Source organism: Zootoca vivipara, chromosome 13 (genome assembly GCF_963506605.1).
Source record: "Zootoca vivipara chromosome 13, rZooViv1.1, whole genome shotgun sequence".
Classification (NCBI taxonomy): Eukaryota; Metazoa; Chordata; class Lepidosauria; order Squamata; family Lacertidae; genus Zootoca; species Zootoca vivipara.
The window spans coordinates 21,512,687-21,540,462 of record NC_083288.1 but is presented as its reverse complement, the minus strand read 5'-3'; the positions used below and the strand labels follow the sequence as shown (position 1 = coordinate 21,540,462).

The following is a 27,776-nucleotide window of genomic DNA, read 5'->3' as shown; positions in this document are numbered from 1 at the left end:
GAGGCAGAGAACTCTCTGGCAGATGTGCCAATGCCAGTTAGGGATGTTCCCCTCTTGGAGATGGGCAGGCTTCCTTCGCTGCTTCTCGTGGTTTTCTCCCTCCACTTCCTGAGGATCTCTAGAACCCTGCCGGACGCATCAGGACTTCCCAGGAGGGCTTCCCCGTGGCTGAAATGATCCCCGCCGGATGACTGGTGTTTCCTGAGCCCTTTCGCTGAACCATGGAGATCTGCTTGTTGGGGTTTCTGGTTGGGTGTTTCCACCTGGAGCTCCTGGGGGCCGCTGGGATCTTCCAGCATCAACGGTCAGCCCCACCCAAGGCCAGGACTCCAAAAGCAAAGGAATGGATGCCTTCCTCCCCCTCCCCCTCCCCGCTTTCACCTTCTTCTTCTTCAGCTTCAACTTTCACTTGGGTGCCTACCCCTAACTTGGATAAAACTGATCCTGATGGGTCAGAGGCGGCAGCGGCCTTCCTGTACTCTGGAAAGGCGCTGCACCTCTTGCAAGGCAACTGTACCCGGAGGTTTGAGGTGAGGGATACAGGGAAGGCCTCTGGCCCTCCCCCAGCTTTGCGTTCCTACTTGCGCGGTGCTACCGAGACCCTGGCCCACGCCACCAATTTCCTCAACATGGTCTTCCAGACCAATGACATCCGGGAGTCCAGCGTGAAGGAAGACATTGAGTGGTACCATGCCTTGGTCCGAAGTGTTATGGATGGAGACCCCCAGGTTTACAGAGCTGTGCTGACCTTCGATGCTCACCCGGTGTCTTCCAAGCCCCAGCTGATGCTCCAGGCCACCAAGGAAAACAACGAGATCTTGCTCCAAGACCTCTCGGCCTCTGCAGAAAGCTTGAGGAATTTGACTTGGGAAAACGAGTGGTACAACTTTTTCCGTTTCCAGAGGGCCCCGTCGCTCTATAAGAGGATTCTCACCAACGACCTCAAGACCCTCGACACTCCCAAATGGAGCCAGGGAGATAGTTACGTGATGGATACCGGCCATATCAAGTGGTCGCCACCTTTCCTGGAATGTGAAGATGGGAAATTCCTGCCCAACTGGATGGTCACTCTCTCCTCTTCCTTCTACGGCCTCAAGCCTGATCTAAATCCAGAATTCAAGTGAGTCGGGGAAGGATGGTGGTGATGAGGAGGGGTGAGGCTGTGGACCAAACTACTTGTGTGACACGGGAGATCCCTGATTTGATCTCCTAGCTTTAAAAACAAAGCCAAACTTCAATGCAGTTGTTGGGTGGGAGAAGCAGGGATTGGGTAGACAGCAAGCCTTGGAAGGGTTAACCTGGGGAGAAGTTGTTCGATATCCTTGTTTGGGCCGGGCGTGATATTTATTAAGAAAAATCATAACCCATCAGGGGCTTCCAATAATATTGCAAAGGTTTTAAAAAGAAAACACACACGATTTAAGTCTGCCCCAGAAGCTGATCTCAAGTGTAGGAAAATAAAAAAGCAACAATGAATAAAGAGTACTCAAAAGCATGTGTAAAGAGAAGGGACATGCCTTCTCTTCACAACTGTGTAACCAGCGCTCACCTCTATATAACTGGGAATATCGGACAGACCAAGGTTTGTTGAGTTGTTCTGAAATAAAAGGAGCCCTCTGATCCAGGGGCGCTGAGGCCCAGGCTTTGGTGGGCAGCTCTCAAGGACAAAGAGAATGCATTTCAATGCTCGTTTAGTGTCTATGATTTCCCATTTCCCGGGAGCAAGCCTTGGAGATGCCAGACTCAAATTAAGCTCTGGGATCTCCGGGCCATTATCTCATCTACCTGCCCATTTGTTCTGACACAGCAGAAGCTGGGCCTGAAGTGAGGAGAGAAAGTCCCTCACCTCTATGCCTGCCACCAGGGATGGCCAAATCTGTCCATTTCGGTTTTTCTCAGTTTCTAATTCCCCCCTCCACATTTCACATCCGTTTTGCTATTTATTTATTGTTTAAGTCTCATGAAAATTCACCAGCTTTTTTTAGTGCAAGCTCCTAATATGCCCATTTTCGGCAAAGCGATTTCCCCTAATATATAATACTCTTTTTTCTGCTGTTTTCACTAGGATTTGCACTTATCTGCACACTCCACCCTAGCATATGCATTTTGGTAGACATTGCTTGTCTGGAGAACTGCACTGCAAAATTAGGAGAGCTGCAAATTCTGTGCTGTTTATTGTTTTGGAAAGTACAAATTAAGCAGGTCAGTCTTTAGATGTGAACGGAATCAAATTTATCAAGCACCCCCCCCAAGCCCGACCTGCTGCCTATTCCTTCTATCGAGAAACAGTTCCTTATTTAGCAATACTAAATTTAAAGATAGAACAAGGAAGCGTTCCTTGAAACAAGGACCCAGGAAGCCTACCGACCCCCATCTTTTCTCCAGGCACTGCTGCATCAGTGCTGTCCTTTACAACAGTGCTGTCATGGGTAAACACCCAGGTCCTTAACATGTAAACGTGCTGGGGGCTCCAGCCTGGATGGAATGTCCCTTGAGCCAAGGTACAGGGATGCCGTTGCTCAGCAAGGAGCGAAATGCATTGTTCAGAGGCTGCTGCCACCTTTTCTCCCCACATACCCAGAGAAGGACCCAAAAGTTAATAGTCCACAAAAGTTGCCATTAGCCTGGCTTGTCAATGATTTCTGGTTTGGGAAACAGGGATACACTTCTAAAGCTTCCTTATCCAGTTGCCTAAAGGGGATTCTTGCTCAGAACAAGTTTTATGATTGTATTATTGCAATATTGTTTTACAAGTCTGATCTGTTCATTCATGTTCACCAACCATGTATTCTGTCCTGGACAGTCCTCACTAATCCCAAAAGAGAGTGTGTGTTTGTTTGTGTGTGTGTGCGTGAGAGAGAGAGAGAGAGTGTGTGTGTGTTTTTGTGTGTGTGAGAGAGGGGGGAGAGTTTGTGTGTGTGTGTGTGTGTGTGAGAGAGAGAGAGAGAGAGAGAGAGAGAGTTTTGTGTGTGTGTGTGTGTGTGTGTGTGTGTGAGAGAGAGAGAGAGAGAGAGAGAGAGAGAGAGAGAGTTTGTGTGTGTGTGAGAGAGAGAGTGTGTGTGTGTGTGAGAGAGAGAGAGAGAGAGTGTGTGTGTGTGAGAGAGAGAGAGAGAGTGTGTGTGAGAGAGAGAGAGGGAGAGAGAGTTTGTGTGTGAGAGTGTGTGTGTGTGTGTGTGTGTGTGTGAGAGAGAGAGAGAGAGAGAGAGAGAGAGAGAGAGAGAGAGAGAGAGAGAGAGAGAGAGTTTTGTGTGTGTGTTGGGGAGAAATGAGCTTAGGCGAGGGAAAGGAACTCTGCCCAAGGCTTCAAAATAACCCTTAAAAAAATATTAGCTCACATGTTATAGGGTTGAACTTAAGATTTCAAAGAGGTTCTGGGGCTGAGAGCCAGTACTCAGTAGCCCCCCAAAAAGCCCAGGAAGAAAAGACGAAGAACCTGTGCCCCTCCAGATCAGGAATCAATGTGGTGCTTCCAGGTGTTGCTAGACTACAATTCCCATCATCCCTTACCATTGGCCATGCTGGGCAGGGGATGATGGGAGTTAAAACAATGTACGGAGGACAACAATTTCACCACTGCTGGGTTATATGAATGTATTTCTCTTTATCTTTAAATGAGGAGGCTGGAGACCTTAAATCTTACATGTCCACAATGACACGGCTAATATCTCAGCATCCGCCTGGTATAAAATCCTGAAAATCCAAGCTATTGCATGTAAAAGGGCCAATTAAGAGTTTCTGGCAGAGATGTGGGAGGTTAGATACCTGGCCGTTTCCCACTGTGGGACTGATGGAAGCTCCATGATTAGCCACCTTTTTTGGCCCCGGAAAGGTGTAGTGAACTTCCTGCTTTTGCTGCCTGCTGAGGATGGCAAAAATTGCAGTGGCCAAGCATACGGTAGGCCAAAACCCATGTCAGTGGGCTCTACTCAGCTTGGTCAGAATGCAAATTGTGCCCATAGAGAAGAAGGCAAGGGGCCTAGTGCCTGATTATTAAAGGATTTGAGAATTAAGAGGGAGAATGATATAATGTGAATGGGTTTTGCAAAACCATGGCATCCTACTACAAGGAGTAAGGTAAAGGTAAAGGGACCCCTGACCATTAGGTCCAGTTGTGACCGACTCTGGGGTTGCAGCGCTCAATATGCTTTACTGGCCGAGGGAGCCGGCGTACAGCTTCCTGGTCATGTGGCTAGCATGACCAAGCCGCTTCTGGCGAACCAAAGCAGCGCACGGAAACGCCGTTTACCTTCCCGCTGTAGCGGTACCTATTTATCTACTTGCACTTTGACGTGCTTTCGAACTGCTAGGTGGGCAGGAGCTGGGACCGAGCAACAGGAGCTCACCCCGCCGCAGGGATTCGAACCGCCGAACTTCTGATCGGCAAGCCCTAGGCTCTGTGGTTTAACCTCAGGATTAAATGTGGTCCTTGAGGAAAGCCCCTAGCTAAGTGGTAGGTAGAGCACTACATGGCCGTACCCAGAATGGGGCAGGGGGGCAGCTGCCCCCCTAGAAGCAAAAAAATAAAAATAAACCGTCCTGCTTCACAGTTGCTGCAGCTGAGCTGGAGATGCGTCGGAGTCCCGCAAGAAGAGCCTGAAGCGGCTCAGCAAGGCACAGCGGCGTCGCTAGCCTTCTGGCTGCCCAGGGCAGCAAATCAGAAGGCACCCCGCCGGGGGGCGGGGTGTCCGTCGCGCGCATAAAGGCTAGCGACGCCGCTGGGAGGAAGGGATTCGCGCAAAGGGAAAGGAGGAGCAATGGAGACAGGGAAGTGGCTTCCTCCTCTCCATTTCTCCCTCCCCCTCCTCGAGCTCCAGCGTGAGGGTAGCGCGGGAGCTGTGTCCCTACCCAACCCAGCCAAGCCCCGGTGGCGGCAGCACCGCCACTTACTGCTCCTGCCGGCCGCAGCCCAATGGCGTGCCCAACCCCGCTGGCCCCGACTCTGAGGGCTGCACATGGGCCGCTCCTGGCGGCTGCAACCATAGCCCATGGCGGCGCGGCGCCTCAGCAGCTCCCGGGTTGGCGCACCCTCAGAGTGCGCAGCAGATGCCGCCACCACTTCTGCTTGGGCTGCAGCGGCAACAGAAGCCGCGGAAAGGGGAGGGGGCTTCGCAGCAGGAGGCGGAGGAGGCGGAGGGGCTCTAAGCCACTCTTCCCGGAGTCAGTTTCACCTGGGCTCCGTAGCCCTGCCCACATTCCCACTTTGTGCCCCCTCACCTCCCGTGCTTTGGCCCCGCCCCTGAATGACCATGGCTTGCCCCCCCCCTAGTTTTGATCCTGGGTACGCCCCTGGAGCACTACCCACCTCCAGCTAAAAGATTGGAGTTGGTAGCCATGGATGAGTTTCAGTGGCCATTCTGTGTCCACAGTCTTAGCATGCCCCTGAACTCCAGCCCCACAGCAATAATTATAATCAGAGCCTCTCTCATCAGTTTGGGATGAAGGGAAGAGAGTAACCTACCTTCCCCCAATGCCCCCGCACAGTCGGGTTTTCAGGAGGAATTCAGTTCCATACACTCAGCGAACCTCTAGCAGATGACACATTCGGGCGACCTCACCACCCCAGCAAGTACCACTCTGTCTCTTGGAGTACAGGAGAGGGAACAGAGGGGTGAAAGGAGCAGAGAGCTGCCCTCCCACACTGTGGTCCCTTCTCCAAGCAGGGTAGCTAAAGAGAACACAAGGAAATGCCTCTCCAAAAGGAAGAATGCATCTATCTGCATAACATTTGCACATGCCGCTTCAAATGTATAGGTGCAAACTTTGAAATAATGACTATAATTGATTGAAATAGAAACATAATTCATTTCATGATAGCGGGGAAGATTGTGGCCAGGTGACCTGAGTGTCTGCTCAGTCCGCTGCCTAGATGTTGCTCAAAATTGCTAGGTTGGCAGACCATCGTTGACCTTACCTTTTCACCTTTGCTCAAAATTGACGGGCAACGTCTAAGCCCTTCCTGCTCTCCTTTATTTAATATTTAATATTTAATATTTAAACTGGACTTGGGTCAGACAGCCCTTCAGACAGGGGCGTACCCAGGGACTCCTGTCTTGCACTGCCTCCCACAGTTTGGTCAAACTCATGTTCGTAGCTTCGAGAACACTGTCCAACCATCTCGTCCTCTGTCTTCCCCTTCTCCTTGTGCCCTCAATCTTTCCCAACATCAGGGTCTTTTCCAGGGAGTCTTCTCTTCTCATGAGGTGGCCAAAGTATTGGAGCCTCAGCTTCACGATCTGTCCTTCCAGTGAGCAGCACTCAGGGCTGATTTCCTTAAGAATTGATAGGTTTGATCTTCTTGCAGTCCATGGGACTCTCAAGAGTCTCCTCCAGCACCATAATTCAAAAGCATCAATTCTTTGGCGATCAGCCTTCTTTATGGTCCAGCTCTCACTTCCATACATCACTATTGGGAAAACCATAGCTTTAACTATACGGACCTTTGTCGGCAAGGTGATGTCTCTGCTTTTTAAGATGCTGTCTAGGTTTGTCATTGCTTTTCTCCCAAGAAGCAGGCGTCTTTTAATTTCGTGACTGCTGTCACCATCTGCAGTGATCAAGGAGCCCAAGAAAGTAAAATCTCTCACTGCCTCCATTTCTTCCCCTTCTATTTGCCAGGAGGTGATGGGACCAGTGGCCATGGTCTTGGTTTTTTTGATGTTGAGCTTCAGACCATATTTTGCACTCTCCTCTTTCACCCTCATTAAAAGGTTCTTTAATTCCTCCTCACTTTCTGCCATCAAGGTTGTGTCATCTGCATACCTGAGGTTGTTGATATTTCTTCCGGCAATCTTAATTCCGGCTTGGGATTCATCTAGTCCAGCCTTTCGCATTATGAATTCTGCATATAAGTTAAATAAGCAGGGAGACAATATACAACCTTGTCGTACTCCTTTCCCAATTTTGAACCAATCAGTTGTTCAGTTGCTCAGAAACATACTGGGAGTCAATGTAGGACTGGTGTTAAATGGTCTCGGCAGCTACTCCCAGTCACCAGTCTAGCTGCCACATTCTGGCTTAGTTGTAGTTTCCAGGTGAAAGGTGGTTTACAAATTTAATAAATGAATAAGTATGTTTACCTTTACTTTTTAAAAACTATTTCCCCTTCCCACCTTGGACTGCCTCCAACAAAGTTCTAACCTAAAATAAACCTCTTCCTTATTTACAATCTCTAAGTCTCGACCCCATGCCTGCCTATGTATCTGCCTATCTGCCTACTCTCACCCTTTGAATGAGCAAGCTCTTTCTGCACCATATATAAGTCCTTTTAGGCTCCCCACCACCACCGAGTCACACTGTTGAGAAATTGTGTGTGTGTTTCATAGTGTCCTATCTCTGATAAGTCCACCCTCCCCCTGTGCGTTGACCGACAGCTGCTGGCTGGTGCAGTAGTACATAAAGCATCAACAAACAGGTCGTTCCCCGTGCGGTGACGCTGTTTGGCTGCTTCAGATCTGTCTGTTCCAGAGTTCAGGCAAGCGCAAAAAGCCTGGGTCCATCTGGAAAAGGGCACACTCTCCAGGCCGCTTGTGAGCATGTACAGTATGTTGTTCATGCGTCTTAGTTATGTATCCATTTCAGCTCCTAGGAAATTGCATCCCTGGCAGTGACTCTTAGGTTTCTGAATTGCAGAATTTAGATGTAGTTAAGGGTGTGGATTCTAGTCTATAGAGAGGGGCAGGTTATTCCTTGAAAGTTCCATTTAAAGGCGAACCAACCTCCTTGGCGCTTCCTGAATCAATATGTGAACTGAATCAGAGTCGCCCTTCCAAATTTGTACTTCTCTGATGTCAAGGAGATAAGTAACTATACAACCTTTAGAAGACACCTGAAGCCAGCCCTGTGTAGGGAAGTTTTTCAATGTTTAATGTTTTATTATGTTTCTGTAGGCAACTCAGTCAGATGGCAGGGGACAAAGAATAAAATTCTTCTTCTTCTTTTGCAAATACAGTTCTCCAGCCAAGTAACCTGTGCAAAAAAATTATTTTAGCGTAAAATGTACATTAAAAATGAAGTCCAGGGGGATTTCTGAAATGTGGCACTTTGTCCTGGATCTTAGGCAACTTCTTTGGATCGGGGGGGGGCAATTTTGGGGTCCTCCTAAAGAAAGCTCAACAACTTTTGGGGTGCCCTGTTTTTTTGAAAGATGGCAACCCTATAGTAGGGAAAACATAACTATTACAGGAAATGTGCCTTGGAAGAATGTGTATATCACTCAAAATTGCAGACAAAAATGAGTACCGTGTATATGTATGTATATGTGTATGTATGTATATGTATATGTGTATGTGTGTATATATATATACACACACACACATACGGTATATAAAGATCAAGTTGTTTTATTACGGTCATTGACCAGTATTAAAGCAAAACACCAATTACAAAAGTTAAACGCTCACGGCAAAATAAAATAATATAAAAACACATATACCAATGCCATTTTAATGCCAGGGTATATTTGGACTGGGACGCGGGTGGCACTCTGGGTTAAACCACAGAGCCTAGGGCTTGCCGATCAGAAGGTCGGCAGTTCGAATCCCCGCGACGGGGTGAGCTCCCGTTGCTTGGTCCCTGCTCCTGCCAACCTAGCAGTTCGAAAGCAAGTCAAAGTGCAAGTAGATAAATAGGTACCGCTCTGGTGAGAAGGTAAACGGCGTTTCCGTGCCCAGCTCTGGTTTCACCAGAAACGGCTTAGTCATGCTGGCCACATGACCCGGAAGCTGTACACCGGCTTCCTTGGCCAGTAAAGCGAGATGAGCGCTGCAACCCCAGAGTTGTCCGCGGCTGGGCCAAATGGTCAGGGGTCCCTTTACCTTTATATTTGGACTAAAATGCTGATTAAATTTCAGGAGGACTCCCTCCCTCCCCCTTTAATTGCAAGCTGATGTGGAACGGTGGAAACCTCATTGGGGGGGGGGGAATGAGAAACTGCTTAAGCAATCTTTAACTCCAGGTTTAGGCACACAAATCAAGGACCTGTGGCCCTCCAGATGTTGATGAATTCCAGCCCTTATCCGTCTCAGACAGCATGGCCAGTGCTCAAGAATGATGGGAGTTCAAGTCCAACCACATCTGGAGGGCCACTGGTTCTCCGTCCCAAACTTTTTAAAATGTGAAGTGATTGTCAGGGTTGAAGTTTGTTCAAAGTGTCCTCTAACTGGAGAGACGTTATCCCTAGATGTATGGGGGGGGGGGGCACAGGCTATTCAAAAGGAAGGAAATGATGCTTTGTCTCTTAGAACCTCATCTCCACGGCTAACAGAACACATTTCACTTCCTGAGGCAAAGGTCAAGCTGACACATACCCCTTCATCACAGAGAAACCATTCAAACTGACCATTGAATCTTACTCCAACAGTGTGGATGGGACAGCAACCTCCACAGCAGGGATTGCCAACATGGTCCCCGTGAGCACTATTGCAGACCCTCCAAGTATCCTATTTTCCAGGGACGTCCCTGATTTAGAGAAGCCGTCCCGGTTTCTGATTTGATCCCAGAATGTGCTGCTTTTCATTAAGATGTCCCTATTTTCATTGGAGAAATGTTGGAGAGTATGGAGTTATCCGACCCCCGGGCTCTCTGAAGGCAATCCTGTACAGTATAGGGAAGTTTTTGGTTTTTTAAATGTTTCATGTTTTATTATGTTTTTTATATATGTTGGAAGCTACCCTGAGTGCCTGAGGCAACCCATTAAGATGTGTGGGGTATAAATTATCATTTTGGAATAGGGTGTCCCTATTAACATTGGAGAAATGTTGGAGGGTATGGTATTGTGCCCCTGAGGTCTTTCTCTGTAGTGTATGAAGCCTCTGAGCCCCCCATTCCCTGACCCTTGGCTATGAGTGGGAAGCAGGAACCACATAGAGCGGAAGCAGGAAGTTGGAAAAGTGACACTCTTTCCACTTTCACTCTCAGCTCTATGTGCTTTTCAAGGCTCAGATTAATTCTACTAGAGCCAACGATTACGTGGAATAAATAGAGTGTGTGTACATGCGCGTGCACACACACTGATCTGACAAAGGGCCCTGAGAAGTGATCAGATGAGGTAGTGTCCATGGCACTTGCTTAAAAATAAAAATGTACACATGGACCCAAAATGGTTTGCAGTCCCTGCTCCTCAGCACTTAGGGCGGCAGGCCATGCTGGCTTCAGGCTGTGAAAGGGTCTGTATATTTGAATCATCATCATCATCTTCATCTTCTTCATAATCATCATCATCATGTTCTACATAGTTTGGATTAAATCCTTGCTCCCCAATCAAGAATAGTCTTAATCATCTCTTTACTCTCCCACGTTTTATGGCGTGACCCAACATCAAACATTATTTCCCTGCTAATGAGCACAGGTTATTAAATAACACATGGGAGCAGTTATTTACAGCCAGTTGTGGCAGTGTCTGTAGCAACTCTCAGACCTGTGACTCTGCAGAAGACCCAGGTGTTGGGTGGCGCTGTAGTCTAACCCACTCAGCTGCTTGGGCTTGCCGATCGGAAGGTCGGCGGTTTGAACCCCCACAACGGGGTGAGCTCCTATTGCTCTGTTCCAGCTCCTGCCAACCTAGCAATTCGAAAGCACGCCAGTGCAAGTAGATAAATAGGTACTGCTGCGGCGGGAAGGTAAACAGCTTTCAATGCGCTCTGGCTTCTGTCATGGTGTTCCGTTGTGCCAGAAGCGGTTTAGTCATGCTGGCCACATGACCCGGAAAGCTGTCTGTGGACGAACGCCGGCTCCCTCAGCCTGAAAGCAAGATGAGCGCCGCAACCCCATAGTCGCCTTTGACTGGACTTAACTGTCCAGGGGTCCTTTACCTTACCTTTACCTCCTGCCTCCTACATTGCATGCCTAACCTCTTGTGTTATCTGTTCCAGGGGAGTTCTGAGGATGGATGTTAGAATCCAGAAGATTGACATAAACCAGTGTGCCAGTGGACAGGGATGGTTTGCAAACACCCACCAGTGTGACCTCAACAGCACACAGGTATGGAAGATCCTTACAGCTCTACTGCCAATTAATCTCATGTATAACAATATGAGCTAGCAGCCTTTTCTTCTGAAGCACCCACCCTCTAGAACTCCCTCCCTAAAAATACCCATAACTTCTGAAATCACCTTCTATGAAACACATAAGTGTCTGTGGCATTGCTAGGTGCTGTATGTAACACAGCAGTGCCATAGTTACGACTCAGACTGTGATTTCGGGGATCAGTGGGGTCTGGTGCCCATTGTGACTGGTGGGGCAGGTGGCAGGGAGCCCCACAGTAGGCGGAACCAGAGCCAAGGACGGGAAGAGCCAGCTAATACCTGCCACAGGTCAGGAATCTCTCAGTTCAAAGGTGGAGTTAAATCTTTATTAGCAAAAACACGACCTCTGCAGACTTGGCTGGGTGTCAGGCCCAATGAGCAGAGCAACTAATTTCCGGCGGTCTTCTTCAATGAAAATCAGTTGCCGATATGCCTCCACACCAGGACTTTCTTCAAGCGATTGGAGACTGTGCCTGTGTGCAGCTAAACTCTCCTCCTCCCTTGTTGCGCCTCTTCTGGTTTTGGGAGACACGCAGGGAGGAAATCTTGTTGCAGCAGGAGGGGGAGACACCCATGACTCTCCTCTCTGCCTCTTGGCCTCCCTCATCTCACTTTCCTGCTTCAGCTTCTGCCTCTAATTCTGGACTTCTCTCTGCCACAGACCCTCCCTGCTCACTAAGCCCTGTTACTCTTCATCTTCAAACACTTCCTCTTCCCAGCCTGCTCCCTCTTCCCCCTCTGACCACTAATCATTGTCCCACCACCACTCCCTGGGCTCTGAACCTTTCCCAGTTGGTTCCTTCCACCATTCCTCTGCATCCAACCAGTCCAACCAGACCACCAGCTGGCTAAAGTTGGTGGGGCACGGCCCCATTTATACAAATGGACCAGCCTCCGTTGTCAAAGATTAGGTATCTGTGTCCCTCCAAATGCTCTTGGACTTCAGCTGTTGCCTGGTGTTTTGCTGCCAAAGCTGGAGCACCAAATCTTTACTAGCAAGGAGAACAAAAGCTAGAGGACCTCTCAAAGTTTTGCCGAAGGAGGAATTCTCAAAGGTTTCTTCTTTGACCAAGGACAGAAATCTATAATAGAAATCTATAATATTGACAGCTAAGTCACCATATGCGACAAACACTCCTCACATTACATCACTTCGTACAAAATGTGTAAACATCAACAACACATTAATCTTTAAAAACCAAAGAAATGTGAAATAACATTGAAAAGAAAGAACGCAGCCTGGATCACTTGGGGGGGGGGCTATATGTGAATTTCTGGAACGTAATTTCTTGTCGATGCTTGCAAACTTTTGTGCAAATGAATAAAGGGATGTTAATGTAATATGCCAAATGGTTATTGTTGTTTACCCTTGATTAATTGCAGTACGTTTCTTGCTAATTTATAAAACGTGTTTCAAACATCTTGTCTCGCACACACTCGTTTAATCCTCCAGCATCCTCCTTCCTTTTCAATGCAGCTCCTGCCATTGAAAATTCATTCAAGTTCCTTACAATAAAAAAAACTTAATGATGTTCTAGGCACAATTAAATTGACCGTTTATTATATCACTTCATAGATTTTTGCTGCTGTCGAAAATCTCTGCTCAAAAGCACATAGGGTATTTTCTCTTTGAAGAAACCTGCAGATCTCTTCTTCTTCTTCTTCTTCTTCTTCTTCTTCTTCTTCTTCTTCTTCTTCTTCTTCTTCTTCTTCTTCTTCTTCTTCTTCTTCTCTTCCTTGCTGCTACAGGGATAGCCTGGCTGAGTCTCCACGCCGCCCTGCCCCCTTCAATCTGCTATGTTGCCTAGTACCGTTTTCAGCCAACATCACTCTTCTTCCTCTCTGCCCCTGCCTTCCTCGTGCTTCTTTCCAGCATCCCTCCTGTGTCTCATTTCCCCTTTGCTTCCTGCCTCCCTGCATTATCCCCCCTTCTCTCTGCCGACCCATCTGCCTCCTTCAGCTGCTCTGTACCTTCACTGCACAGCAGGGGTTTAATGTGCAAATCTGCATTTAAGCACCTTTTGCCCGAGGAGTGTGTGTTGGTGCCTGTGTGCTGCGATGAACATTGGGCACGAAGCCTGCAATGAGCAGGGACAGGATGGTTTGTTGTTCTCTCTAGGAAGGTGGTGGTGGTCTGTGTGTGCTACAAATCGGGAGCCGTGTGACAGGAACCAGCTTGGGAGGTTCTCCCAGGCTTGCAGGCCAGTTGGTGCAAGGAAGCAGGGGTGCCAGGAAAGCTTTGAGGGGGACCAGAGTGGAATCAGCTGCCCAGCAACGTTTGCAGCAGGGTGTAAAATTGGTCAAGTTTTGATTGGGGCAAGATGTATTTGTGGCAAAGGCAAAAATAGAAAAGAAAAAGGGCCCCCGGTAGTCAAGAGGCAGGGTTGCAGTTCTCTGCGCAGCTCTTCAGAGACCATGGCTCAGTGGCGCAGCACTCACTGGTGGTACTGGGTTCAAAATATGCACACACACATCTCTAGTTGGCTGTGAATGTCTCCAGTCTGAAATCCTGCTGTTGCTAGTCAGTATAGACCAGACATCTCCAGCCTTTTCAGGCCCAGGGCCCACATTTAAGCCAAACATACATTTGGGTGACATACTACTTAATCTAGTGCTCCTGTTGCAGCCCACCTTGGATCAGGCTGTGACCCACCAGCTGAAGACATTTACCAGTTGAAGACCAGTGGTGTAAACAATACTGAAGCTGCGTGGACCCATTGTCTGACTCAGTATAGTATAAGGCAGATTCCTCTGTCCCCATGAAAAGAAGCAGCAGAATAAATGATGGAAAAGAAGCCTTTGGTCTTATGTGCATAATGTACACTGTACCTTCAGCTTTCTATGGTGCAGAATTTGGGCTACAATGGTGCAGAACAGCAGTGTACTGATCTTTTCACGTGAAGATAAATACAGTGGTACCTCATGTTGCGTATAGGATCTGTTCCGGAGCCCCGTACGCAACATGAGCAGTACGCAACATGAAGTGCTGCGTCTGCGCATGTGCGTGGCGTGATTCGGCGCTTCTGCGCATGACATCATTTGTCGCATCTGCGCATGCGCGAACCGCCGAACCTGGAAGTAACCTGTTCCGGTACTTCCGGGTTTGGTGCGTACATATCCCGTGTCGTACGCAACCCGCAGCATTCGTAACATATGGTATGACTGTACTGCCTTTGTATATACAGTGGTACCTCGGAAGTCGAACAGAATCAGTTCCAGAACTCCGTTCAACTTCCAAAACATTCGGAAACCAAAGCACGGCTTCTGACTACCTGCAGGAAGCTCCTGTAGCCAATCGGAAGCCCCGTCAGACGTTCGGGTTCCAAAGAACATTCGTAAACTGGAACACTCACTTCCGGGTTTGTGGCATTCGGGAGCCAAAACGGACAAGTACCAAGGCGTTTGGGATCCAAAGTGCAGCTGTATAGCAGAGCTTTGGCCACAGCAGCAAACATGCCAAGCTCAAAACAAATCCTCTGTAGGAAATGCTGCCATTAAGAAACTGCAGAGGTCAGCTTCTAAATCAACTTGCTTGCGAGTTAACATCAAGTTTGCGCTAGTTTGCTTTATGTAAGCAAAAAGTAAATCTCAAGTCGCTATAGAGAACAATGGCATTTACACAAAAAGCTAATTAGATGAAAAGGTCTGGGAGGCTTCTGCGGCGGTTAACTTGCTTTAAGCAAACCAGTGCACTAGTGTTCCAAAAGCAATGTACTTTATGTCAGACCTAGGCTAGGCTGTGCCACTACTGAAAACGGAGGAAAATGCATAGAACCACCTGATGTCTCGCTAGAGCAGTGTTTTTCAAAGTGGGTAATACCACCTCCAGGGTGGGGGAGTGCTGGAACGATCCAGGGGGGCCAGAAGTGCAATGGGGTGTGTGTGTGGAAGCATAAAGAAATAAGAGAATTTTGAAAAGCCATTCGGAAATATTTCATCTGTTGTGTAATGATGCTTACTATGACGTAACATCAGAGGAACCAGAGACCAAATAGCAAACATGCGCTGGATTATGGAGAAAGCTAGAGAGTTCCAGAAAAATGTCTACTTCTGCTTCATTGACTATGCAAAAGCCTTTGACTGTGTCGACCACAGCAAACTATGGCAAGTTCTTAAAGATATGGGAGTGCCTGATCACCTCATCTGTCTCCTGAGAAATCTCTATGTGGGACAAGAAGCTACAGTTAGAACTGGATATGGAACAACTGATTGGTTCAAAATTGGGAAAGGAGTACGACAAGGTTGTATATTGTCTCCCTGCTTATTTAACTTATATGCAGAATTCATCATGTGAAAGGCTGGACTAGATGAATCCCAAGCAGGAATTAAGATTGCCGGAAGAAATATCAAAAACCTCAGGTATGCAGATGACACAACCTTGATGGCAGAAAGTGAGGAGGAATTAAAGAACCTTTTAATGAGGGTGAAAGAGGAGAGCGCAAAATATGGTCTGAAGCTCAACATCAAAAAAACCAAGATCATGGCCACTGGTCCCATCACCTCCTGCCAAATAGTAGGGGAAGAAATGGAGGCAGTGAGAGATTTTACTTTCTTGGGCTCCTTGATCACTGCAGATGGTGACAGCAGTCACGAAATTAAAAGACGCCTGCTTCTTGGGAGAAAAGCAATGACAAACCTAGACAGCATCTTAAAAAGCAGAGACATCACCTTGCCGACAAAGGTCCGTATAGTTAAAGCTATGGTTTTCCCAGTAGTGATGTATGGAAGTGAGAGCTGGACCATAAAGAAGGCTGATCGCCGAAGAATTGATGCTTTTGAATTATGGTGCTGGAGGAGACTCTTGAGAGTCCCATGGACTGCTAGAAGATCAAACCTATCAATTCTTAAGGAAATCAGCCCTGAGTGCTCCCTGGAAGGACAGATCGTGAAGCTGAGGCTCCAATACTTTGGCCACCTCATGAGAAGAGAAGAATCCTTGGAAAAGACCCTGATGTTGGGAAAGATTGAGGGCACTAGGAGAAGGGGACGACAGAGGACAAGATGGTTGGACAGTGTTCTCGAAGCTACGAACATGAGTTTGACCAAACTACGGGAGGCAGTGCAAGACAGGAGTGCCTGGCGTGCTATGGTCCATGGGGTCACGAAGAGTCAGACACGACTAAACGACTAAACAACAACAACAAATGACGTAACATAGAGTTAAAGTCGTAGTACTGTAATTATTTTCCAAATAAACACACAAAATGCAAGTAATAACTGATCAGTGGTCAAGTCCACCAACGGAAATGGATTTTCTGTGCCTAATGGTGGCCAAGAGATTGATATTGAGGAATTGGAGAAATAAAGATATGACGTGGGTGGCGCTGTGGGTTAAGCCACAGAGCCTAGGGCTTGCCGATCGGAAGGTCGGCGGTTCAAATCCCCATGACGGGGTGAGCTCCCGTTGCTTGGTCCCAGCTCCTGCCAACCTAGCAGTTCGAAAGCACGTCAAAAATGCAAGTAGATAAATAGGTACCACTCCGGCAGGAAGGTAGGTAAACGGTGTTTCCGTGTGCTGCTCTGGTTACCCAGAAGCAGCTTTGTCATGCTGGCCACATGACCTGGAAGCTGTACGCCGGCTCCCTCAGCCAATAATGTGAGATGAGCGCCGCAACCCCAGAGTCAGTCATGACTGGACCTAATGGTCAGGGGTCCCTTTACATTTACCCTTCAGCCAATGGATACAACATCACTGGCGATTGTTGAACGGACTGCTTACAGGCACAGACTCTGTATGGATAGATACGGTAACATTTGGAATGAGTGTATATGAAATATAGTGGGCTTTTAACATTTACATAAGCATTAGGACAATAACACTATACCAATATAGACAATAACGTATGGGAATATCATATATTGCTCTCTCTTTTTGTATATTTTCGCTTTTATATGTATCTTTGTTGCTGTTGTTTCCCCCCCCCCCACTTTTCCTTCTTTATTTTCTGCATCACTTTATTTCCTTTAAGTGAAATCACCTTAATAAATTATAAATATTTTAAAAGTCTACCAGCGGGGCTTAACAAACAAGTATTGGCAGGCGAGCATGTTGCACAATGTATTTGATGCACATCATGCATAAAAGAACGCAAATTTGTCACAACATCTTTCAGCTTGTTGGCTCAAAGAAGGGAGATATCCTTGGGGGGCATGAGTAATTTTTTTATTTCTGAGAAGGGGGCGGTAGGCCAAATAAGTTTGGGAACCTCTGCTCCAGAGACGTGTGTACAATGGAGAAGAGGGGGAGCTTACTAGGTTTGGAGCAGTGAATTGCCATATTCACATCTGAACCTGGCAGACCTCTGAAGTGTTGGTCAGTGAGGTGGGGCAGCAGTGCTCCCCTTGACCTCTGGTCACATGACTTATTGCTACATACTGGGGTGGTGAAACAGCAGTGAGGTAGGCACAGTGCAAACGCGGTGGCAGAGATCTGGCCCTCCTGCCAGTGTGTTTGCACTGCACCAAGCTCACTGCTGCCTCCTGCTTCCGATTTGCAATAGTGACCTGGGTGACTGGAGGTCAGGTGAGTGCCCTCCCCCACTGCCCGCTACCAGTCAAATGAACCTTTGAAAAACCAATTTAAACAAGAGAAAGTTCTCAGCTCACCTCCAGCCCTTGTCAGAGCAAGTGGCTCTTGAGGAGTTTTTCTTGGTGCCATGACAACCAACCTGTCTTGTCCCTCAGGCTCCTTCTTGAGATCAACGCAGGAACTTATTGTAGGGTTCCCTATCAGATTACTTTCCATATGTATGGAGACATGTACTTAAACCACAACTTAATTCCTTTGGGCAACTTGTGTATACAGCTTAATCTTAAGGCTACCCCAGTAGTTCTGAAAGGTACAATTCTGGGCTCAACGTTTTGAGCCCAGAGTTATTGGCTGTGGTCATTCTTCATACATAACGATGCCTCTGGCCACTTCTAAAACTTCACCAAATGTTTGACTTTATTGGAATTTTGGTGAAATTTTCTATTTGTTTGTTTTACATTGCAAATGAACGTGAACTGAATGTTCTAAGCTGAAAACAGGTGGGATTAACTTCAGCAATACAAAACCTAGGTGTTAATGGTTAATATTTCCATAGCAGAACTTTCCATGACATATTCCCTTTATATAAGTCCATCACACAAAGGACCACATGGGTATCTTACAGCCTTCAGTTCAACATGGGGAAAATTATTGTATATTGCTACTAAATATATCTATCAACATATCTGTCTCTTGTCTTTGAGGAGTAAAATCACACACACACACACACAGAGAGAGAGAGAGAGAGAGAGAGAGAGAGAGAGAGAGAGAGAGAGAGAGAGAGAGAGAGAGAGAGAGGCTGAAGTGCCGTCTAACTTTGTTAATTTTACCTGTGATTCCTGGCATGATCAATACTGGCATGATTTTTATTATGACATTAGCAGGGCATGAGGGCAGCAGTCCTCCCCTGTTGTTTGTCCCCGGCACCCCTGGTATTCAGAGGTTCTACTCTGTGAACATGGCTAACTGGTATTAGCTATTGGGACCTGCAGCAAAATGTTGCAGTGTGAAATGCTCCTGTTCAGAATACTCCATTCCATTCCTTCCCCTGCCAATATTGTTTTCTTCCTGCCCCCCAGCAGTCAGATTGCATTCTGTGGCCGCCAAAGATGCTCAGCCCCCATTGGACTGCTGTTGTTTTTAGTTTCCTCTCCCTTTCTGGTTTTTTATTTTTTCCAGTGGATATATTTTGTACTTCTACAACCCTCAGTATCCCCCTGACTCTGCCAATAGCTCCCCTACTGTGTGAGGACAGGACAGTTTTAGCTAGAGCCCCCTAGAAAAGGAGGGAAGGATTCTAGACCAGGTGTAGGGATCTTATCACATTCCAGAGGTTGCTGAACTGTAACTCCCATCATCTCTAGTCATGGACCACACTTGTTTAGCGCTGAAGGGAGTTGTAATTCAGCGACAACTGGGGGACCAGTACGTTTCCGAGCACAGTTCAAAGTGTTGTTGCTGACCTTTAAAGCCCTAAATGGCCTCAGTCCAGTATACCTGAAGGAGCGTCTCCACCCCCATCGTTCTGCCCGGACACTGAGGTCCAGTACCGAGGGCCTTCTGATGGTTCCCTCGTTGCGAGAAGCCAAGTTGCAGGGAACCAGGCAGAGGGCCTTCTCGGTGGTGGCGCCTGTCCTGTGGAACACCCTCCCATCAGATGTCAAAGAGAAAAACAGCTACCAGATTTTGTTGTTGTTTAGTCGTTTAGTCGTGTCCGACTCTTCGTGACCCCATGGACCACAGCACGCCAGGCACTCCTGTCTTGCACTGCCTCCCGCAGTTTGGTCAAACTCGTAGCTTCGAGAACACTGTCCAACCATCTTGTCCTCTGTTGTCCCCTTCTCCTAGTGCCCTCAATCTTTCCCAACATCAGGGTCTTTTCCAAGGATTCTTCTCTTCTCATGAGGTGGCCAAAGTATTGGAGCCTCAGCTTCACCAGATTTTTAGAAGACATCTGAAGGCAGCCCTGTTTAGGGAGGCTTTTAATGTTTAATTGTTTTATTTCATTTTTCTGTTGTAAGCCGCCCAGAGTGGCTGGGGAAATCCAGCCAGATGGGCGGGGTATAAATAATAAATTATTATTATTATTATTATTATTATTATTATTATTATTATTATTATTATTATCCCCAGTGCTGCTTCGTGAATTTGTCTATCCCTTTTTCTAAACCACCTGAGCAAGTGACCATCAACAGATCTGGTGGCTATGAATCCCACATCCGAACTGCTTCTCAACGGGCTCAGATCAGTCTGCCTCTCTTGACAGCACCCCAAAAGCGCCACTTGAGGCAGCTGTTGCGCCTAGTCCGACGGTAGAGCCGGCTTCACCCCCTGCACCTGGAATGTACAAAACCCAGAGCATTCTCTTTTGCATCCTTCCACTTCTGATTTAGCAAGGCCTTTTCATTCTTCCTTTCTAAGAGAGAGAGAGGAAACACGGTCCAACATTGTTAATTAACAGCTCGCATCTATCTTTGGCTGATTTCCGTTCCATCCTCCTTTTCTCATGCTGGGTAAATACCAGCGACACACGCTGATCATTATGTGTGTGTAATTAAATCATTTCTTTTGAACCATGGGAGCCCTTTAAATATCTTCTTCCTCCGGCGCTTCTGACTCCGCAATCTGTGAGAGCCCAGGCGTTCCTCCCATCTAGTCACGCTGCCCCAAAACGCAGGCTCCCCACCTCTCATTTCCTCCCCCACCCCACATTTTTCATCTGCTCCCTGGCCTCTTTTGCCCCTTCCCGCATTTCCTCACGCCTTATGCTTGCTAGCGCTACCCCGAATTCCTAGAAGAACAGGCTCCCACAATCTGTTCCTCAGACAAATTAGGACAACATTTTTGGTCAGGGAGCTGAGTGGATGAAATTTCGCTCCATCGCAGATTCCAAAATGGATCGCGGAGCCTAAGGGACCCTGACCTGTTTATTGAATGTTCATCCTGATTTGCTGGCACAAAGTTTGCCCAGAGGTTCGAGTATGTCATCTTTATTTATTCATTAAATTTATATCCTGCCCTTCCTCCTGAAGGAGCCCAGGGCAGCAAACATGTCAATACACAATTTTTTTTTAAAAAAAAGCCTAATAAAAACAGTTAAAATGTTGGCTTGTGAGTTGTGCATTTCAAACCATTGGTTTTATAGTATTGTTTATTCATCATTTTAGACTGTACGCCCTTCAGAGTAGATTTTAAAAAATAATAATGTACAGAGTCATGTATATTTATAGTGCTATGGACATAGATGTTAATCATAATATTCCAAAGCCAGTTAACATTATAAAAACATTATAAAGCAATTGACAGCATCGTCTCGACCAGGGATCTCTGGGTTGCCAAAAAACAGTTTCTTTGAGCCATCAAATGGCTCTGTAAACAGTGTGTGTGCATGTGTATATGTGTATATGTGTATATACAGTTTACATACAGTCACACACATATGTATATATGCACATATATGTACACACACACACACACACACACTCATTTTGATTTGAGCATTCATTGTTATTTGCTTGTGGTTTCTATACCCTGAAATGGGCCTGCAACCTGTCAGAATAAGGCAGGTCCTGAGGCCATAACAGAAATATTTCCATCCTGGGCTGAATCCCCATGTCCAAGCAGGATTGCGGTTGGAGTAGAACTCTGCCCCATTCCTACTTCAAATCCCACCTCAATACCATCCTCGTCATAGGCGCCAACTCCTAGGGGTCAAGGGGTCTTTGGACCCCCCAGTAAAATATTTGAGGGGGCCGGGACACACACACACACCCAAGTTAATGGGCATTGCCATTCAAATGGTGTGTGTGCCATTGATTATGGCACCCAATATTTTATCCAAGCTGGCACCCCTGATCCTCATCAGAGCCTTGCATGAGCCATTCTAACTCTTTGCATCTCTGCTTGAACTGTGCCTTGAAAGGCTACTGAACCTCAGCTTAAGAGGCAACATGAGTCCTCTGAGCATGTGCAGGGTGCCTTCACCACTGAGAAGCCGCAGCCCTTTCTTGCAAATCTGGGATAGGAGAAGCAGCTCCTGGGTCAAGAGGTGCGACGGTGGCGTACAGGGAAACTTTTCATAGGGAAACAGTTAGGGCCAGAGGTGCCGGCTTGCGAGTGGGGGTGATGTCATGCATGTGATCTTGTGATGTCCTGACGCCACACACTTGAGCATCGAGCCTCCATCCCTAAGCCAGTCAGAAGCTTCCCAGGCTTTACGAAAGAGTTGCCAGGGCTCTGACAGGATGTCGGGGCCCTCCTGCCTACTTCCAAAAGCCGGGTGGGCTTTGGGAAGATGGCAGAATGGATCTTGGACCCATCAGAGCTTTGCACCTCCCTTCCTAAGCTGGGCAGAAGTTTCCTGGGCTTTGGGAAGGAGGCACCAAGGGAACATTTAGGGGACCAGCCTAGTCCCTTTAGCTTAGTCCCATGGCTGCATGCCACGGAGGTGCGACTTTCACTTGGGTTTTCGTGCAATGATGACGCACCTTGTTTTAGGCAATCAATATGATATGCTTTTCTTTACGGGGTCCACACTTCCAGTACCATTTTGCTTGGGGTTTTTTTGGTCTGGGACTGGGCCTCTTCCGCCTTCCAGCTACATATATGCAAAACCTGTCCTTCTGTCACTATAGACGTTCCCATTGTTGCCTGGGTCTTGAGAAAGTGGATTTGTGATTTCCACCATACAGAGCAGAAATCCGTGTTGCTTAAACCGGCTGCCAGCTTAGGACACTTGGCTGGAAACAGGAAATATCTAGTTTTCAGAGCAGAAAATCATGGATATTTGCAGCATTCCTACTCCCTTGCCATCGCTGCCTGCCTCAAGCAATACTGTCTCTCTGCATCACTCAGTGAATTCAACAAGATGTATGCATTGACCAAGCAATTGATCCCCTGCCCCCCGCCGTACATTTCCACACAAGGAAATCGGCACTCAATAGTTCTATAATGCCTTTAAAAAGGTAAAGGGACCCCTGACCATTAGGTCCAGTCGTGACCGACTCTGGGGTTGCGCGCTCATCTCGCATTATTGGCCGTGCTTTACTAAATTCATTTTGCTCTCCTCTTATACTGTGATCACTTTACTCCTCTTCTTTAGCACTTAGACCTGTCTACATAGATGTTAGAAAGATCAGACTCTAGGGGCACTCCCAAAGCTGTCACTATTTTCAAGTGGGGTTCAATTGCACACACTGGCAAATTCAGGTTGCAAAACCTGGCACTCTTGCTGAATAAACCTTAAAAAAGCCGGGTGTGTGTGTGTGAACTTTTGCAATAAGGAAAGTGACAGGAAAATGCTCCGGAAAGTGTGCAATAACAAATGCTTGATTCAACCTTGTATAACCTCAGAGAGGTACAGTGATCAGAGATCCCTAGGAAGAGGCCTTGGCTGTTAAGCCACTCAAGGAATTGAAGCTCAGGGATCTACAACTAACAACACTCAATATCCTTAACAAACTACAGTTCCCAGGGTTCTTTGGGGGAAGCCATGATGTGTAGAAGCAATGTGGTTGCTAATACTCGGTTCCTACCTGCACAAGTTGGAAAGTCAGCAAATTTAATAAGGATTCATATGCCCCTACACCCCAAAATAAGATTTGGGCTACCCCATATGGCTCCAGGACTAGGGGTATGTTGAAGATACACAAAGGTTTTCTGCAGGCAAAACTGATGATTTTACACAATTTAATGCTTTATGACCCCAGGTGATAATTACAAGTAAGGAACTGGAGGTATGCTTCACAAAGTATGTCTTTGGCATCCTTAATGATACAACTGAGAGTTGTATCATTAGTTGTGTCCTAGTGAGCATGGGGCTGCAATTGGGCACAAGGCTCTGCCAAGGTCCAATGCCCCCATGGAAATAATAACCGATAATAAAAACTGGGGCCTGCATGCATCAAAGTAAGCTTTGGAACACCCCAAAACATGTACGCACTCCTCCAAAAGAGCGTCCCTTCGAAGATGGCATAGAAGCACATCCTGCCTAACACTTGGCACATAAGACACTGTCAGGCTGTTGCACCCATGTAGATAGTCACCCAAATAGGCGAAGCTGAATAAGGAATCAGGGCCTCTGTGCTCCAAACTAAGCTTTGCCCCCAACCACAAATTGTACTCCCACACCTCCAGGTTAGTGTTCTCTCTGTGATAGAATTGCTTGTGGCTAGCGATTCATTTTCACACTGGACACAACTCTATTTTTGCTTTTACAAACGACCCGAGATTCATAAGGGTTTTGTTTTGGTTTTTTGGTGCGTTCGTGTGTGTGTGTTCTAAAAAGATAAACACTCAAAATTCCAAAATGCAAAACTTCCCAACACGTGCAAAGCTCTGTTTCAACACCAGCCTGTCTCCTTCTTTCCCATGGCTTTATCATGCTCTGATGTCCAAAACGTGATTTAGAAACTAGTGACAGGAAAAGGTCCGTTTGCAAATGCAGGAATTTTCACAGAGTCAGTTCCCAACCACAGATGGTTCTGTCTCTCTACCTCTCTGCACCTTCCTTCCTTCCACCGAGCTGCCCCACTTCCTGAATTAGCATATCTTCTCCTGCTGTGTGGGGTTTAAGGGGTTTCTGGGTCCTTTTGGCGTCAAAAGCCCTAGGAGGCTTGCCCCTGTGGGCGCTCGATCGTTGGTCACATTCTCCGTGTCCTTTTGGCTGTGCTCTGCTTCCCAAGGGATTAGTGTGCGCTTTGCAGCATTAGTGATCCATTTAGGTTTTAGGAAAAGGGGATTTGGTCATTCAGCATTTGGCTATTATTATGCTTAAATGTTTAACCACTGGTGTCCAGAAGAGGTGGGGTGGCATGTCAGCACCAGCCAGAGTAGCGAGAAGGAGTTTTGGGTGGCAGGAAAAAGGAGTGCCTTGGATGAGGCTCAATTCACTTATCTAACTTAATCTGACAAGAGGTTAAGAGGAGGTCTCCTGGATTATAAAGGAGGACAAATCTGGGGTGTTGGGGAAGAGATGTAGTTCAGCGGTAGGAGGTCTGCTTTGCAAGACCTTCTACCCCAGCTGGTTCAATCCCCAGCATCTCCAGGTAGACAATATTGAGCTAGTCAGTGTTTCCCAAACTTGGGTCTCCAGCTGTTTTTGGACTACAACTCCCATCATCCCTAGCTAGCAGGTCAGGGGTGATGGGAAATGTAGTCAGCTGGAGACCCAAGTTTGGGAAACACTGAGCTAGATTGAACAATTGTTTGACTCAGTTTAAAGCAGCTTACCTATGCTCCTCTGTCTTAATATTTTAAGGCTACCCTCGGATAGAGGTATTGCAATGATCACTAGAGGGGAGGGAGAAATTAAACTCTGTTCATTTTTGAAAGCAAACCTACCCAAAGCCTTCTTCCAAATTCACTCTTATGAAATGCAGTTCTCCAGCCAAGCAATGTGTATAAAAATACATATACTATGGTAAAGTGTGCATATGTTAGTGAAAGTAACATGTAAAAGTGCATTATGTTAGGGGACATTGCTCTGCAAAAGAAAGAAAGAAAGAAAGAAAGAAAGAAAGAAAGAAAGAAAGAAAGAAAGAAAGAAAGAAAGAAAGAAAGAAAGAAGTCTATAGCAGGCAAAAATGCATCCCAATGTGTACATTGGGATAAATTTGCCCCAAAAGGCTGAAGAATTTTCATGACCCCCCCCCCTTCTGAAAACTGGTGTGGAAATGTGGAGAGAGAGAGATTAACTCACAATTCTGTATTCCATCTTTCAGTGCATCCCGCAGGAAAACAAGGGTTTTGTTCTTGGAAAATACCTTTGTCTATGCAAACCAGGTTTCTACAGGGCAAGTAGAACTTTCTCGTCATCTAACAACGGTAGGTAGCGGCACTTATATGCCATTTTGTGAACGCTTCTTCTTGCACAAACAGATCATAGCGGGGGAAATGAGATGTGCAGGCAGGGCATTGGAGCACTGGCGGAGGAACAGGGGTGCAGGGGGAGCACACCGCCCCTGGCAACACAATCCCCATCATGGCTGCCCCACGCCCATTGCACCAAAGTCAGCACCAAAACTTTGCATTGTGTTTGGAAACGTACTGGGAGCCAATGTATGTCTTTCAGGACCGGTGTTATATGGTCTTGGCGGCCACTCCCAGTCACCAGTCTGGCTGCCGCATTCCTCTCTTCTCCCAGCCTCTTACGCTGAGAGATCTCCCTTTCCCTGTCTCTCACACAGGGTCCTTCATCTGCATGCAATTCTTACCCAAATACAGTAAGATAAAATAATAATAGACATGATAACAGAATGCAGAGGGAGAGAAAGATAAGAATAAGAACAGAGTAGGAAGAGATAGATAGATGAAGGTGACGGCCAACTATCCATTCGTCAGTTGTGCCAGCAAGTATTCCTCAGAATAGTCCAATGTTCAATCCAGGGTGATAACCATTTATTCCTCGCCCTGCTGATGTTTTCTCAATGATCAGCCCAGGCATCAGATACTCATTACTTTTCCTTCCCGTCCAAGAAGGACGAGAGATTCTCCGCCGCTGTTTTCTGTCCTTATCTCCTAGAAAGACTCCCCCCCCCATTTGCTAGATTTCCAATCTCCACCCCCCACCCGCCCCCGCCGCCAAGTATTGTAGGAGGCATGGTCGCTTTTTCTCCTGGGAGCCTTCCAAACCACTAATTTTTAACACGCTTCCTTTTGCAATTCATTCTCCCTGCCCGCAGGAGAAAGTGCTTCCCGGTACGGAGCAAAGGATTCCGAGAGCCTGCTGGAATGCCTCCCGTGCCACGAAGGATGCAGCACCTGCACAGATGGCACGCCTTGCCTGATCCAGGAAGATTGGTCCTTGCGGGCTGCCGTCTTGGCATTCCAGGCCTTCTGCATGCTGGCTGTTTTCTTCAGCATGCTGGTCTCCTACCACTTCCGGAAGAGCAAGGTAAGGGTAGGGATGGCCAGTGGGAAGAACTAGCTAGATTTGCACTTAAAGAGACAGGAATAGGAGAGGGGCCAAAACATTAGCTGTCTCTGGTTTACTTTGCCACAATAAAACAACAACAACAAACAACAACAACAACAACAACAACAACAACGTGGTACCTGTGGTTACAAACTTAATTCGTTCTGGAGGTCCATCTTTAACCTGAAACCATTCTTAACCTGAGGTACCACTTTAGCTAATGGGACCTTCTGCTACCGCCGTGAGATTTCTGTTCTCATCCTGGGGCAAAGTTCTCAACCCAAGGTACTACTTCTGGGTTAGCGGAGTCTGTAACCCGAAGTGTTTCTAACCCGAGGTGTTTGTAACCCGAGGTACCACTGTAATAATAATAATTTGGATGCCACCAATCTGACTGGGTTGCCCCGTGTCAGAGACCAGACTGAGACCAGACAGCTTGGAAGAGGAATGGTAGGAACCTCCCCCTCTTCCTGCACCTGACAAGGATCCTGAAGCTGCCCAGGAACAATGGAGCAGTATAGATTGAGAGACATGGTTTGCAGAGGGACATAGTTCGGAAAGCAACAGCTGGGCAGAGCTGAGTGGGGAACAGCTAGGAGAAGCAGAACAGGGCGAGAGAGAGATAACTGACTCCCCTTTGCTGGAAAGTGTCCAGCCTCTCTCTCCAAAGGCAAGGAGAGCTGATAGGGTTGCTATGCAGAAGGCTCAGTGGTCGGGAGAGCAGGTTGCAAGAAGGGGGAACCGACAGAGACGATGGGGGGGGGAGTAGGAGGGAAGCTTAAATGGGAGCACCTTCACTCCGAGAATGGATGCTTTGTTCTTTTGCTGTGATCAGCAAGATGGGCTCTTTGTCCTGCTCCTCCTTTTACGTTCATCTCTCTTCCCCTAGAGGATTCGAGCTTCGGGAGTCATTCTTCTGGAGATGATACTCTTCGGCTCGCTCCTGCTCTACTTTCCTGTGAGTGTCTGGGTTGGGACACCTAATGGGTTGAGTTTAGGGTTATGCATAGATGTGTCCTCTGTTTCCAGTCATGCATTTTGTTTTGTGGCAATTTATTTATTTTATTTTATTTTATTTATTGTTTATACGAAAATGAGGCTGGGACAGAGTGACCGGCCCAAGGTCTCCCCTTCAGCTTTACGGGCGAGTTGGGATTTAAACCCTGGTTTCCCCTATTGCCCAGCCCAGCCGCTGAGCTGGGTGCCAGGCGCGAGGCCAGCAGGTAGGTGCTCCACACTCTAGCCGTCACAATGCCCACGGCATGGCCCAGACCCACTGGCCTCTCTGTCCATGGCTGCGCCAGGTTTACCT

At 47.2% G+C, this 27,776-nt stretch overlaps 1 protein-coding gene across 1 annotated transcript in view; it reads left to right on the top strand.

Annotated features, from left to right (window-relative positions):
* Positions 1–221: 221 nt before the first annotated feature.
* Positions 222–27,776, top strand: part of GPR179 (G protein-coupled receptor 179) — a 42,150-nt gene continuing 14,595 nt past the window's right edge. The window contains 5 exon segments of the mRNA XM_035135161.2: positions 222–1,120; positions 10,869–10,977; positions 25,272–25,374; positions 26,172–26,443; positions 27,354–27,422. Of these exon segments, the coding sequence (XP_034991052.2) occupies positions 222–1,120; positions 10,869–10,977; positions 25,272–25,374; positions 26,172–26,443; positions 27,354–27,422 (1,452 nt within the window).